General features: G+C 40.7%; 1 protein-coding gene across 1 annotated transcript in view; it reads left to right on the forward strand.

Moving 5' to 3' along the window:
- Positions 1 to 1645: 1645 nt before the first annotated feature.
- The window catches only part of LOC309606407 (ankyrin repeat domain-containing protein 17-like), a 105999-nt gene continuing 92564 nt past the window's right edge, over positions 1646 to 15080 (forward strand). The window contains 1 exon segment of the mRNA XM_082343440.1: positions 1646 to 2827. Within this exon segment, the coding sequence (XP_082199566.1) occupies positions 2825 to 2827 (3 nt within the window). The 5' untranslated portion in view covers positions 1646 to 2824.

Raw genomic sequence — 15080 nt, forward strand, 5'->3', positions numbered from 1 at the left:
AGTGTTGAAAAAATTTTCAGCAAAATTTTCAGAGAATTCTTGTGTTTGCTGAGAATTTTTTTAACCTCATACAGGGTATTTATGAAAAACCTGGAACGAATGTCATACTTAATGGTGAGAATGAATGCTTTCCCCCTAAGGTTGAGAACAAGGCAGAGTTGCCCATTCTTATCATTCCTACTCAACATACTACTAGAGATCCTAGTCAGGTAATATTCAGCAATAAAAAGGAATGAACTGCTAACGCATGCTGTAGGGTGGATGAATCTTAAAGGCATTGTGCATTTGTGAAAGAAGCTGCACTCAAAACTCTGGATGATTCCATTTCATTCTGTGAAAGAGAAAATGAAAGTAACAGAAAACATGATTGCTAGGGGCAGAGGGTAGTGGTTAAGAGATTGCCTATAAAGGAACAAGAGAAATTTTTGAATATAAGAAATATTGTCTATCTTGTTTATGGTGGCAATTACGTAACTATATAGTTGTCAAAATTCACAGATTTCTACAACTAAAAATGGGTGAATATATTCGAAGTTATACTTCAATAAACCTGACTTTCAGAAAAATTTAATTGGATACAGAAGGAAAAAGAATGAAGGGAAAGAATATAATATTCTCCTGATTTTTCTTCTCTTGGGAAACCAAGCAGTTGCTTTAACTGAATCTTACAATGACTGATTTTGATGCCAAGACTTTTTGCATTCATTTAAAAATTATTGGGTTGCATGTGCATTTCAGACTGAATTACATATACCAGCAAGTTAATCCTATATACCTCAAAATAATACAAATTATTATGGTAGTTCCTTTGGAATTTTTGTTAGAAATATGGAAATAAGTAAGTTATTCTTGATATTTTTCTTTGAAGATCTAAAGGTTTTTTTAAAATTATTTGCGAAGATTACACAATAGGAAACTACGTGGTCTTTTTTGTTGTTGTTGTTTTTAAAGGTAAGCAATATAGAAGGGTACAGACAAGTAAAAATGTAAAATTCTCTCATTGATTTCACTCTTTGATTACACTGTTAATCGCTTGGGTTTATATATCTTGAAATTTTTTGCTTGTGTTCTTGTACACATACATTTTGTTTTTAAAATCAACTTAAGGGGCTTCCCTGGTGGCGCAGTGGTTGAGAGTCTGCCTGCCGATGCGGGGGACACGGGTTCGGGCCCTGGTCTGGGAGGATCCCGCGTGCTGCGGAGCGACTGGGCCCGTGAGCCACAATTGCTGAGCCTGCGCGTCTGGAGCCTGTGCTCCGCGGCGGGAGAGGCCGCGATAGTGGGAGGCCTGCGCGCCTCGATGAAGGGTGGACCCCGCTTGCCGCAACTGGAGGGGGCCCTTGCACAGGGATGAAGACCCAACACAGCCATAAATAAATAAATAAATAAAAATTAAACTTAAAAAAAAAAAAATCAACTTAAGCAGACACATACCACGCCTGCTTTACTGAGGCACTTTTCACCTGATGTAATGTTGATATCTTTCTACATCAGTATTCATGTATTTATTCAGGAAATATTTTTATGCTTACGGCTCTGTTCTAGTTGCAAAGGACAGAGCAAGGAACAAAATATGGTCCTTGCCTAAGTGAATTTTATTCAAGTAAGAAGAAGATAATAAACAAGTTGGGAGGAAAATGTCACTATATTATTAAGTTTCATAAAGATAAATAATGAAGTGTAAAGAGGTGAAAAGTGAAGGGACAGAATGAGCAGGATACGTACCTTAGATAGTCGTGGTGTAGGCTTTTATATGTAGACCTACTTTATTCTTTAGATGGTTATTTATTATTTCATAGTATAATTTATTTAACTTATTCTGTTGATGGGCATATGGATTACTTAGATTTTTTTTTGTTATAATCAATACTTTAATGAACATCCTTGTACATATTTTTTTGCTTACGTGTACAAGTATTTCTGTACACTAAATTCTTAGAAGGAAAACTGCATTTTTAAATGTCGATTATAGATTCTGCCAAATCTCCAAAATAGGCATTATCTATCAATGGATAAAAAATAATACCACATTTTAATTTGTATTTACCTGATTCCCAGTGAAGTTGAGCATATTTATTGGTCATTTGTTATGTCTTGTATAAATTGCCTACTCATATCATTTTGCCCATTGTGGGATTTGCCTTTTTCTTACTGAAATTTTAGGATTTCTTTATAATTCTGTTTATAATATACTCATCATATTTTATAACATTTTCTCCTAACTTGTCAATTGTCTTACTTTATGGAATCTTTGGATTTTTCATTTTTATACTGTCAAAATCTATCAGTCTTTTCCTTCCTAGCTTCTAGGTTTTGTGTCTTTCCAGAAAAGCCTTCTTGTAGTAATTTAGTCTCTTATATTTTCTTCTACTACTTCTTAGTTTTATTTATGTTTCTAGTAGATTTTAATTCATCTGGAATTTTTAGAATATATATTCTGTGGTTGGGACCTAATTTTTTCAGTTTTGTACCCCCTCTCCCAAAATAATTTATTGAACAATATGTCTTTTTTTCCCACTGACTTGATATACAATCTCTATCGTATTTTAAAAGTCCAAAATATATTTGTTCTGGATTTAATACTCCATTGTTTTGATGATTGTCATTTTATGTTTGACATCTGGTAGGGCACCCCTCCCCATTGTCTTTTTCCAAAAAATTTTGGCAATTTCTGTGTATTTTCTCTTCCAGATGAACTTTAGAATCAACATGTCAAGTTCCATTAAAAATCCCTTTGGGATTTTGATTGGAAGTGCATTGAATTTACAGATTAATTTGGGGAGAATTGACATCTTTACACTATTGAATCTTCCCATCCAGGAACATGGTATGCCTCTCCATTTCTTCAGGTGTTCTTTTATGTCCTTTAGTAAAGTTTTATCGTTTTTTTTCATGTAGGTCTTACATTTTTCTTGTTAGGTTTACTCCTGGGTATTTTTTACTTTTTTTTCTTTTTTTCTTGGCCGGAAGCGCCCGGGTGGCCTCGGGGGCCTGGCGGGGGGCCGGGGGCGGGGGGCGGGGGCGGGCTGGGCCGGGCGCGGGGCGCTGTCCCTTTAAGGCGGGAGGAGCGGGCCGGCCGAGCGCGGCAGTGATTGGCGCGGCGGGATCACTGGCGGCCCAGGCCCGGCCCTGGGGAGTCGGCTGGGGCCGGCTGCGCTTTGATAAGGTCTTAGCAACTCGGTAACCACCCGAGCGCCGGGAAATAAAAATAACCCCTCGCAGTCAGAGATCGCCGGGCCTCCGGGCGTCCGAGGCGCCCGTCTCCCCCGGCGAAAGCTGTGCTGTAAAAGGTGGGGGCGGAGGCGCGGCCCCGGCCGAGCCGCCTCCGAGCCGTGACCCCCGGGCCGGGGGCGAGGTCGCGCCCAGCCGCGTCGCGAGCGCAGGGCGCGGGAGGGGGCCCGGCCGAGAGGCGGCCGGGAGGGCGGCTGCGAGCCGGATGGCCCCGGAGAGGGGCGGCGGGGGCCCCGGGGGCGGTCCGGAGCGCGGCGGGCGCTTACCTCCCTTTCAGGACCGTGCGCCGGCTCGCGCCTTTGAAGTGCACAGTGAAATCCACGGCGCAGTTTTTGTTGGAAGCGCCCGGAGGACGTTGGGTGCCCGGAGTGGCTGCTGGAAGCGGGGCCTGTGTCTAAAGACAGGCCGGGCGGGGGCCGGAGGGGCCGAGGGCGGCCGCGGCGCGGGCGAGGCCCACTCGGATCTTCCGCAGAAAGAGGGGCGGCGGGGCGCGCCTCTGCCCCGTCCCTCGCCGCCGGGTTCCCCGCACTCCCTCCCCGGCCGTGCGACTCCCCCATGTTCCCCGACGCCGGGACCGGCCCGGGGGGGCCCGGGGCCGTGGCGGCGAGCCGATCCGGGGGCCGGGGCCGAGGCCCTGCCCGGGGCTCCCGCAAGGCCTGGGCGCGGAGCGCGCGCGGACCCCTGCTGAGTGTGAGGCTGAGGCGGCAGGCGGACCGCGCGCTTTGATGTGCCGGGCAGCCCTTTGAAGTGGGCAGGCCGGCTATTTCGGGGAGCGCTCCGGGCGGGCGCGGAGAGGGGCGGCGGGCTCGGCCGGGGTGGCGGGGACCTGGCGGAATGACTTGTGCGAGTGGCGGTCGCGGCGGGGGCGGAGGGGGAGCAGATCCCCCTCCCCCCGGGGGCGCCGCGCCGGGGCGGTGCTGGATGGGAGTCTGGGTGCGAGTGTGCGCCAGAGTGCCTTTGGGAGGTGGGATGAAAGGGTGGCGGCGCCCCCCGCCCCCTCCTCTCTCTCCTCCCCTCCTCTCCTCCCCTCCAGTCCTCCCCTCCCAGCCCCGGTCCGCCCAGAGGGTCCGCGCAGAGGGGCCCCGAGCGCCGGCCGAGGCTCAGTCTGCGCGACGGAGCGGCCCGAGCCCGGGGCGCCCGCGTCCCCCGCGTCCCCCCTCTGCCGCCCGGCCCCGCGGCCCCGGCCGCCCCGGTCCCTCGTGCGGGGAGGCCGAGCCTCCGCGCGTCGCCAGTGCTGGACGGGCTGCCGCTTTCCGCGCTTCTGCGGGCGCCTCCGACCCGGGCTCGGGGGCTGCGAGCGCCCACCGGGGCTCTGGACGCGTCAGGTTGGATTGGGGCCGGGGGGCAGGCCGGGGGGGCTCGGCGGAGATGAGAGCCGGGCCTCGGGCCGCCTTGGTCTTCCAGGTAACGGGGCCGCCCCACCTCCCCTCCGCCCGGGGAGCGCGGCGCTACCGGCGGCCTGAAGCCCCGCACGGGGGCCACGCGCGCCCACCCGGAGCCCAGGGTTCCCGCCCCCGGTTCGGGGTCGCGCCCCGCCCCACCCCCGCCGGCCCGCCCCTGCCCTCTCCCGAGTTTGATCCTTCCCTTGCTGGGGAAAGCGGCTGGTTTACTGGTTAGATAAGACTTTTTGCTTTTGGGAAAAAGGGGCTTGAGGTCAGCCGAGTCTGGGATTCCTGGCACAGGCAGTGGTAGCGTGAGACGGTTTCTGATCCGGTTTTGTAGGGTTTGCGGCTCCAGGAGGCGGGGGGCGCGGGGGCGACGGGTCGTGAGGCTTCTCTGCTCCCTGGCAAAGTTGGAAGATCAAAGCTTTGTCTGAGTGAGTGGATTTCTGGTCTGGGGGAGCCCGGAAGACCGAGGTGTAGACTGAGCCGGATTCTTGGCTGGAGGCGGGGGCGCAGCGAACGCTTCCATCTGGGTTGCGGGGCGGGGGCTGCAGCCGGGAGTCCGGGCGCCCGTTCCGCCCTGTGCTGGGCGGGCTTTCCTCCTCGGTGGAGGCTCTTCTGAATTTTTAAGGAGTAGGAAGGGGGGGCGCGGGGGGAAGGGGGGTGGGGGGAATGGGAACCAGATGCCGGGGTATTTTGTAGTTTTTGTTGTTATTGTGAATTACATCTTTTCTTCCATTTTGCACTTTATTTTTCAATTGGTTATTGCTACTGTATAGGAAATCTATTGATTTTTGTATGTTGATCTTACCATTTACTTAATTTTCAATTGAGTCTCTCGAAATTTCTAGAAGGATTATTATGTTTTCTGCAAATGATGGCATTTTGTTGTTTCCTTTTTTCAGTATTTACTTCTCTATTTTGTTTTTTTGTTTGTTTTATTTTGTTTTCTGGTCTTGTTGCATTGGTTAGGTTTCCAGATCTGTTCCCTTCTAGTTCTGATTTGGGCATCTTTTCTGATTTACATGGAATGCTTCTAATTTTTAAACTCCTACTTGATATATGCCTTGGATATCTGATAGAATACATTGTCAAGAACAAAAGTGTCCTTCTTGGCTTACCAGGTATTTCCATGGTAATAGATACTGTGTTTTATCATGTGTTTTTGTTGAGATGATACATATTCTTTTCACCTCTAACATTTTAATGTAGTGAATTACATGAATACATTGACCTAATATTGGTAATGGTGTTTCTCATTTTTAGTATTTATTCAGCGAGTATTTGGATACTTGCAATATCGGATATTGCATTGTGCCAGGAACTTTGCCACAAACTGGTGATAGTGCTAAGTCTGAATGGTTCCTCTCTTTTTTATATGGAGAAGAGAGATAATAAGCATGTACCCAAGGACAAGATAATTTTAGACTGTGGTAGTACTGTGGAGGAAATAAAGAGAATGGTATGGTAGAGAGATGAGGAGAGTACCTCCTTTGGTATTATTATCTGAGAAGGTAAAATATAAACTAAGACCTGAAGAATGATGAAAGCATTGGGAAAAACATTCCAGGTAGGGGAAGATCACCCATTAATTGGATTTCTTAATGTCTTCTTGATCCCCTTTCCTATATGTGTGTGTGCTCTACTTTTTACACAACTGCTGAATTTTCTAGTGGTGTTTTATTTAAGTTTTTGTTTTATTTAGGTTTTTTTTTTCTGTTTAGGTTTGCTAATAGGGTTATTTATGCTTATGAGCTAGGGAGTTTCACCATCTGATTTCTGGACTTCGTAAATAAGATAATAATATTCTGTTCCTTCTGAAAGGACTACCCTTAAGATTTCTTCTATGGATATATTCTATTCCATTTCTACCTTTCCTTGAGGTAATTTTGATGATTTCTTTTCTTAGAAAACCATCCATTTTGTTTAGACTTTCACATTTATTGATGTATAGTTGTGCTCAGTTTTCTCCTTATATTTTTTTCTTTCTCTGATTTTCTGTAATCAGACTTGTCAAAGGCTTGTTTCTTTCTTGTTAGACTTACCCAAGAAGGAATTTTTGGTTGTATTAATTACTTTTGTATCTCTGTGAATTTCTTCATTTCTATATTTATCACTATAAGTTATATTGATATATGTTGATTTGTATTTTATTTTTGAAGCTTTTTATGTATTTTAAACCTTTCTTGTGCTCTTCTGAATACATTTATGCTCTAAATTTTTCTTTAAGGATTGCTATGACCAAATTCCATTGGAAATAATATGCTCACAATTTTAATTTTTTTTCCTCCATATTCTGAGAGTTCATGAGTAGGCTTTTTTCTTTTCTTTTTAAATTTTCAAGTACAGTGTTATTCTTTTTATTGATAATTTTTAGTTTCTTTTAGCTTAATGGACCAAGAATGTAATTAATTTAAAAAATGTATTAATTAAAAAAAATCTGTTGAGACTTTCCTTTGCTTAAGATATGATCAGGTCTATTTTACTATGAAATATAAGTCTAGTTCATTAATTCTATTTCTGAATTGTCCATATCTTTGCATAATCTACTTGCTTTCCTCATTTTCTGAGAAAGGTGTGTGGAAAGGTTCCCCCTAAGTTGTGTGAATTTTCAAGTTGCTTAAATTTCTAGTATTTTTACTTTGTATGTTTCTGTTATATTGTTAGGGTACATAGAAGTTGAGCTATCACACACTCCTGGTGTATTGTATCTATTATTATTATGAAATGTTTTTTTCTGTATAATGCTTTTTGCCTTGAATTCTTCTTTGACTGATATTAATAATGGCACCTTTGACTGGGATTGCTTTTTCACACCTCTGTTTTCAACTTTTATGACAAAAAAATTTAGATCTCTCTCTTGTAATAGCATATAGTTGAGTTTTTTCCTTTTTTTTTTAAAATCCTAATCTACGTGTCAGTTTTAAAATAAGAGGAATTTTCCCATTCACTTTTATATTAACTTGGTCTTTTGGTCTTTGTTCTTTTTCCTAACATTGAAGATTATGGCGAAGATGTATTTTCTTATTATCCCACACCCCACCCCCTTGTCTTTAACTGAATTGGAGTTTTTAAAATTCTATTTCCCTCCCAGCTTGAAAAATATGTTTTCTTCCTGTTCTTCAGCAGGCATTGGATTGAATTAAACACTGTTTGTAACTAGTTGCTCCCTTTCCCTTAACGTAGGCTTTTGACATTATTTCATTCAAATTTGACTTTACTATTTTTTAAATGATTTGAAATTTTAGTAATATATTTGTTTTAATATGCTTTTACATTTTTAACTTTAAGGAATTATTTATTAACAACTACCTGAAATGTTAATGAAAGATTATATTCTACTAATTTCTTTTCTAACTCCTTAGTCTTATGATTCCAAGGCTGTCCTTTTCTTGGATTCATTTTTGTTGTTAAGGCATACATTCTCTAAATTGAGACATGTTTGTGGTTTTTAAATTTTCAGAGTGCTTACATCTCTAAAAAATTACCTTGTTCTACAGTTTAGACTTTTTAGAAATAATTGTGCTTCATTTCTTTTCATTGCAAATTGTCTTCTAGCATCTAGTTTTGTATTTGAAAAGTCTAATATCAATCTGATTTTAAATTCTCTTATTAACAGCATCCCCCCTGGAATCTTTCTAGACTTTATATCCTTGGAAATCTCACATTTTACCAGGTCATGACTCTGTGTGTAGGTGTGTAATCTGTATGTGTGTGTATATCTGCATGTGCATTTTAATGCCATCTTACAGGAAATTGTTTTATTTTGAGGCTCTTTTTATGATAATTGATGAATAATGATAAATAGCAAAAGTAGGCTAAATTTATAATTATATTGCATTGTATTATTGATACCGAACTTAAGGAAACCCTTGAAATAATCTATAACTAATTCTGTTAGCAAAAAATCTACTTAAAAACTCTAGATTTGAGAATTCCATACAATTTTTACTTATTTTAAAGATTAATAATTTGTTCACTTTATAAAGTTTATAATTAATGTCAAAAATTTCATATTGTATTGATAATTTAATACTGAGTTGTGCAGGCAGGTAAGTACTTTGAAGAATAAGAAAAGACGTCATGTCTTGTATTAGCTCTGTGAGAACACTGCTGTGTTTTCCAGTATATCACTGATGCTTAGCACATTCCTAGATCTTAACTAAAATTTATTAGATGGATAAATGAGTATGAATGAAAGAATATAGGTACAAATCAGTGTTTTCTTAATGAATAGACTTTTGAAAGCTAAATTTATTTTAGTCAGGTTCACTTTAGTTTTATTTGCTTTAATCTCAGGATACCAATACCATAATGTCAGACTATTAATTGATACTCTTTTTACAAGGACTTTAAGTGGGCTTTTATTTGATTTTCTTATTTTAATGTATACATAAATCAGTATTCAGGGACTCCACTAGTACAGAAAAATTATACCCCAAATGTATTAATTTTGGGATAATTTACTCTTTATTAAGAGTTGATCTGAATTTTACCCTATTTAAGACTATATAGAGTGGGATGAATTGGGAGACTGGGATTCACATATATACACTAATATGTATAAAATAGATAACTAATGAGAACCTGCTGTATAACACAGGGAACTCTACTTCACTTTGCTGTGCAGTAGAAACTAATACAACATTGTAAAACAACTATACCCCCCCCACGCCCCCCCAAAAAAAGACTATAAAAAATACAGAGCAAAGAAATTTGTATTAGATTTTAGGACCATGTACAGAAGAAAATAACTATGATGTACAGAAGAAAATAGTTATGATGACTATGACGATGATTATTTCTTATAATAATAAATATGTGTTTGTATTCAAAGAACTAGGAAGAACACATACCATGTTTTTCTGGGCTTGTTTGAGAGACGTAGTGTAAACTATTAAGAATTTATTCAATCAGTGTTATAAAATTATCATAGATTCAAATTAATCTCTTTTTTAATATTTACCTTTCTATATACAGCCTTTTAATATTATTATCATCTTGAAATTCAGATTACCAGCTTGACATTCAATGATAAGTGGAGGGTGGTTTCCAGAACAACAAGAGCAGTAATAAATTGGTGGATAGTGATGAGATGGGAGGAGGGGGAGTGTTAAAGGTCAAGAAATCCAAATTCTGTAGTTGCTAGCATTCTCGTTTCTTAAAGTATGTTTACTCTCGAATTCTGACCCTTTTTCCTATCCCCACCTTGCATAATCTTTCATTTGATATATTGATCAAATGATTGATAATTCCTAATTGGTTTCTTTGTCTCTGTTGTCCTGTCTATCCAAAACCATCTTTCACGTGGCCTCTATCTTTCTAGAACACTGAGTATTTATTTTAATGCTTTAACCCTTCAGTAAGCGCCCATATAAATTCTGAACTTCTCAGCAAGATACTGAAAGACCCCCATCTTACTTAAGCATTATTCTTTTGACTATTTTCATTCAGAATTGTCTTTTCCTTCCTCTGTACAATCACTGTATTAGTATCTATTTTGTACTATTTTCCAATCTTGTTTGATATAGTTAGCTATTTGTACATAGAGTTGCCTTTCTATATTTATATTTGTGGAAGGCATTGATTATTAAAAAAAATCATTTTGCATTACCATTCTCCTGCGGCTGTCCTGCTGCTTTGCACATAGTATGTAATTGGCAGTGAATGTATTCGTTAAATTGAATGGAGTTTCTATATATGATGTCTAGTTAATCAGAATATACTGTATCCTTATTCTTTGGAGTGAATACCAGTTTATTACACTACCAAATGGACTGCTCTTCTCTTATATAGCAGTGATAATACATTTGTTCTGAAGAGGAGTTAGTTTGAAATGTTATGCTAATTTTCACAGTTGGTCCAAATGACGCTACATTTCCACATTTCCATGTGACTTTGTGTTTTGAGTATACAAGGATTGGGAATACCATTAATAGCATAAACAACTTCATTCAGCTCTGACCATTGTTAAAAGACCTTGCTTTTTATTGTTAAGCATTTGTGTTAAGTTTATTTTGGGGAGAAAGTAAAAAATACTTTTTTTGAATTTTATTTTTTTTTATACAGCAGGTTCTTATTAGTTATCTGTTTTACATATATTAGTGTATACATGTCAATCCCAATCTCCCAGTTCATCACACCACCACCCCACCCCCACTTTCCCCCCTTGGTGTCCATACGTTTGTTCTCTACTTCTGTGTCTCTATTTCTGCCCTGCAAACCGGTTAAAAAATACTTTGTTTATCGAATTAGTATTACCGTTAAATAATTTTTTTAAACAAAAGCAACCTCTGCAGTAAAACATCACCTTTAATCTTTAAAAACTAAAAGGATTTAATGTCCACAAAAGTATAGAGACTAATAAAATAAAGCCTCTATAAATCTCTTTTTCAGATCACCATTATCAAAAATTTGCCACACCACTTTGTTTTAAATTCCTGACAATATTTCTGTATACTACAATATGCATCTCTAAAAGATAAGGGCATTTTCTTACCTAACCAGAGTAATTCCTTTATACTATTTAATGTACAGTTCATATTCAGATTTCTTCATTTTCCTTGAACATTTCAAATAAGGTCTATATTATTTTGATGGTTATGTCTCTGGAATTTCTTTAATTTAGAACAGTTCTTCCCTTTTACTGTCTCTCTCTCTCTTTTAAAACATGGTCTAGATTTTAGTTTAGTCTGTGTGCTTCTGTTTAATTCAGTGGTTCTCAGTTTCCCACCCCCAGGGTTTTTTTTTTGTTTGTTTTTTCCTCCAGGGGGACATTTGGCAATGTCTGGAGATATTTTTAGTATCACAACCTGTGATAGGGTTGCTACTGGCATGTAGTGGGTAGAGGCCAGGGATGCTGCTAAACGTCTTGAAGTGTATATATAGGACAGCTCCCAACAACAAAGAATTATCTGGCTCAAAATGTCAGTGGTGCCAAGATTGAGGAGCCCTGATTTAACTTTTTCCTGATATTTGCCTTAATAATTTTTATAAACTGCAAGTTATTTCAGGGAGGCAAGAGTACTTCATAGGAGGTACTGTGTATTTTATGTTGCACACATCAGGGGCATATAATGTTTAGTTGTCTCACTTTTAGTAATTAAACATTGGGTTCAGGTGTTGACAGCTTTATCCCTTAAATATAGAATTTAAAGTCAGCTTTTCTAGAGCAGAGTCAAACAACAGCCTCTTTTTCTGGTGGAAAGAATATTGAACTTGTTAATTGGAGAACTGATCTCTTGGTGTTAGATCTTTAGAAACTTGCTATTTATATAAGGATCCTGTGCTTCTGTTTTCTCATCTGTAGCAATGAGTTGACCCTGGTGATTTCTAAGACCCTTGCATTTTGATGGTTCTTTGTATTAGACAAGAATTTGATGCACAAATACCATTTCATAAAATATCCAGCTAGTCAAAACAGCACATCCAAAATAGCTTAGATATAACTTAAATTGTCATGCTTTGAATATTGATAACTTTGACAGATTATTTCCCTTAGGGATGAATAAACTTAGTAAGGACATCCCTTTCCTTCTGTCTCTCCCCTCTTCAGGAAAGTTATTTATACATTTCATTTAAGGAAAATGTTTCAGAATATTTATGTGAATTTCTTATTCAGACCATTTTTAATATTCCAGAACTTGGCCATTATTCAAAATGAATTTTTTTCTATAGAAATAATATGATAAAAATGAGTTAGGTTTCAATGGGAAAAGGCATTTTAGTTTTTCATCTGAACTTCCTCAACTAAGGATATGTTAAAGAGGTATATGCCCATAACTTAGTTGACATTTGAATAAAGGGTTACTTATTTTTGTATTTTTATAAGACTGCATCCCCTTATATCAGTCTCTCTACTTGTTCTGTAATGTAGCACAAGAATTTTTCCAGGTGGGAAAAGAGGAATTGGTGTTAAAGGAGGAAGTCCTCTTCTGCTTCCTCTTCAGAACTCCTATGGCTCTTTTTTTCCCCTCTCTTCATCTTATGCACTTTCTACCTTGTATTCTTGTTATTGTATACTTTTACTCTCACATTAAAGAAATAAGCTCCTAGGTAGTAGGCTTAATTTTACACATCTCATAGTAGTAAACAGCAATATCTCTTGTACAAAGACTGTTTGTAATAAAAGTGTGTTTAATAAATCAATGAAGATAGCATTTTGCCCTACCTGCTACCTAATATTTGATTTTTCTATATCTATAAAATATACCTTTAAATTTATTTTTTGTAACTACCTCTCCCTTCTCCAAATACACTGCAACCTTTTAGAATCTGAAAGGGAAGGGTCCCCAAACCATCTTTTTATTTATTCAAGAGTTATTTGAGTCCTGACAATGTGATGAGCATAGTTCTAGTTGCTGTATATATATCAGTGCTCCAAACAAAGTGCCTATTTCCATGGAGTTTAGAAAGACAGTAAATATGTATAATAAGTCATGTGAAAAATTCATGAAAAAATTGCGCAGAATAAGCATCTAGAGATGGCTGAGAGACTTGCTTAGGTCTCACAGGTAGCAGATGAAGCAGCAATGGTACCTAGGTCTTTAGATCCTAACAGTATCCTTGAAATTAGTTTATTCTTCATTAATCTTAAACTGGGGGGTGGGAGAGAATATAATAGACATCCTTTCCTATTCTTTTCTTTCATCCTAATGTCTTTTTAAAAATCTATATATAGAATTTCATAGTCACTTGAATCTACTGATTTTTAAGTTATCAAGTTTTTCACATATCAAGAATAGTGGGCTTTAAAAATCAATATGAAAACTTTTATGGATGGGAATTCCCTGGCGGTCCAGTGGTTAGGACTCCGGGCTTTCACTGCTGAGGGCACGGGTTGGATCCCTGGTCAGAGATCTAAGATCCCACAAGTTGTGCTGCGCGGCCAAAGAAAAAGAACTTTTATGGAGACGTTTTAAATCAATAAGGAAACATATTTCTTCTGCACTTAGTATCCCTCATGAAAAGATTGAGATGCATTTTTCTTAGTAAATTTTCACCAAACTTAGTTAAGATACAATGTGGCATAAGGGGACCTTGTGTCAGAAAATCACTTTTGATTGAAATTTAATACCTTCTGTGATCTAACTTGTAGCTTTGACTTTTCCTATAGTAAACCCTGTATTCTAGCATATAGAAATTTTATGCTTGTCTACCAGTGCTACACTCCTTCTTCTCTTTTTTTCTTATACCAATTAGTTATTTTGGTCAAAATCCTTTCATATTCTTTCTGCATGCATTGTCTCCTTTAAACAGTTTTAGTACCTTTGATCTGTACTTTTGGTTTGGCACTTTGCACTGCTCTTTGATATCTTTTGTTTTCTAAAACCTTAATCTGAAACATAATTTAATTTTTCACCTGTTCATTTTAACCTGTGTTCATTTTTCCATGATTATTTCCTTTTTTTTTTTTTTTGTCTTCTCCCATTGGATTGAAAAATTGTAGATATTTTAACAGAGAAAATTTCATTGGGATGCAACTTTTTCTCTAGAAAGACTCATTGTCTGGACCATGGTTAAAGATAGGAGGACATAGTTTTTACCACTCTATAATATTGAATCACATGTGTCTATGACCAAACCATGCTGAAAAGTCCCCTTCCTAATGTATAACACTTATGCTTTCACTACTGCCTTTAAAAATAAAAGTCTAAAAAAAATGATTGTCTCGCGAGCTCGCCAGCCTGCAGGCGGGTCGCTACCGGGCGTGGAGCCGGGCGCCCGGGGCGATGGCTGAGTCCAGGAAGCGGCCGAGAGGAAAGCACGGGGCTCCCCCGGCCTCCGCGTGGAGTGAGTGGAAGCACGAAGGAGGGTCTGAGGAGGCCGCCTGCACGGCCCTCTGGCGCGGCCGTTGAGGACTCACCACCCCCCCACCTCCGCGCGCGCGCAGTGCGCCCCCCCCCCCCACGGTGCGCCCCGCCGTTCCCGCGCGCGCGCCATCCCGGGTGGGACCTGCAGCCGCAGGGCCCAGCTCCTGCCTCCCAGCTTTGCCGCCCGCTGCCGGGCTTCGCTGGGCCGGGAGCGCCGTCCGACTGCCGGAACGAGCCTTTCCGGCTGAGGAGGCAGTGCGTTCATTTGGGCGCGCCCCGGGAAGGAAGGTGCCTCCCGGCGCGCATCGAGAGCGGGGCGGGGAGGGGCCGGGCTTTGCCTGCGGCCCGGGAGAGCAGCGTTGGGACCGCGGAAGGGCGCCTGCCCCCTCGGGGTCTGGGATTCCGGGGCCCCTGGCTCCGTTGAATGTCCGGGACGGAAGGGGCCTGGTCGACCCCGTCCGCCACCCTCCCCTCCCCCTTACCACAGACCGGGGAAATGGACGCCTGGAGAGCGGAAATCCAGTTATCAAAGTTGACTCCAGAAGAGAGAACGTAACAGATCTAACAATGGAAGAAATTGAGAAAGTTATCAAAAGGCTACCATCCCTGAAAACACCAGTCCCAGACGGTGTTTCAGGTGAATTCTTTTAACTTT

The sequence above is a fragment of the Balaenoptera borealis genome (assembly GCF_965194805.1).
Source record: "Balaenoptera borealis genome assembly, chromosome: 11".
NCBI lineage: Eukaryota > Metazoa > Chordata > Mammalia > Artiodactyla > Balaenopteridae > Balaenoptera > Balaenoptera borealis.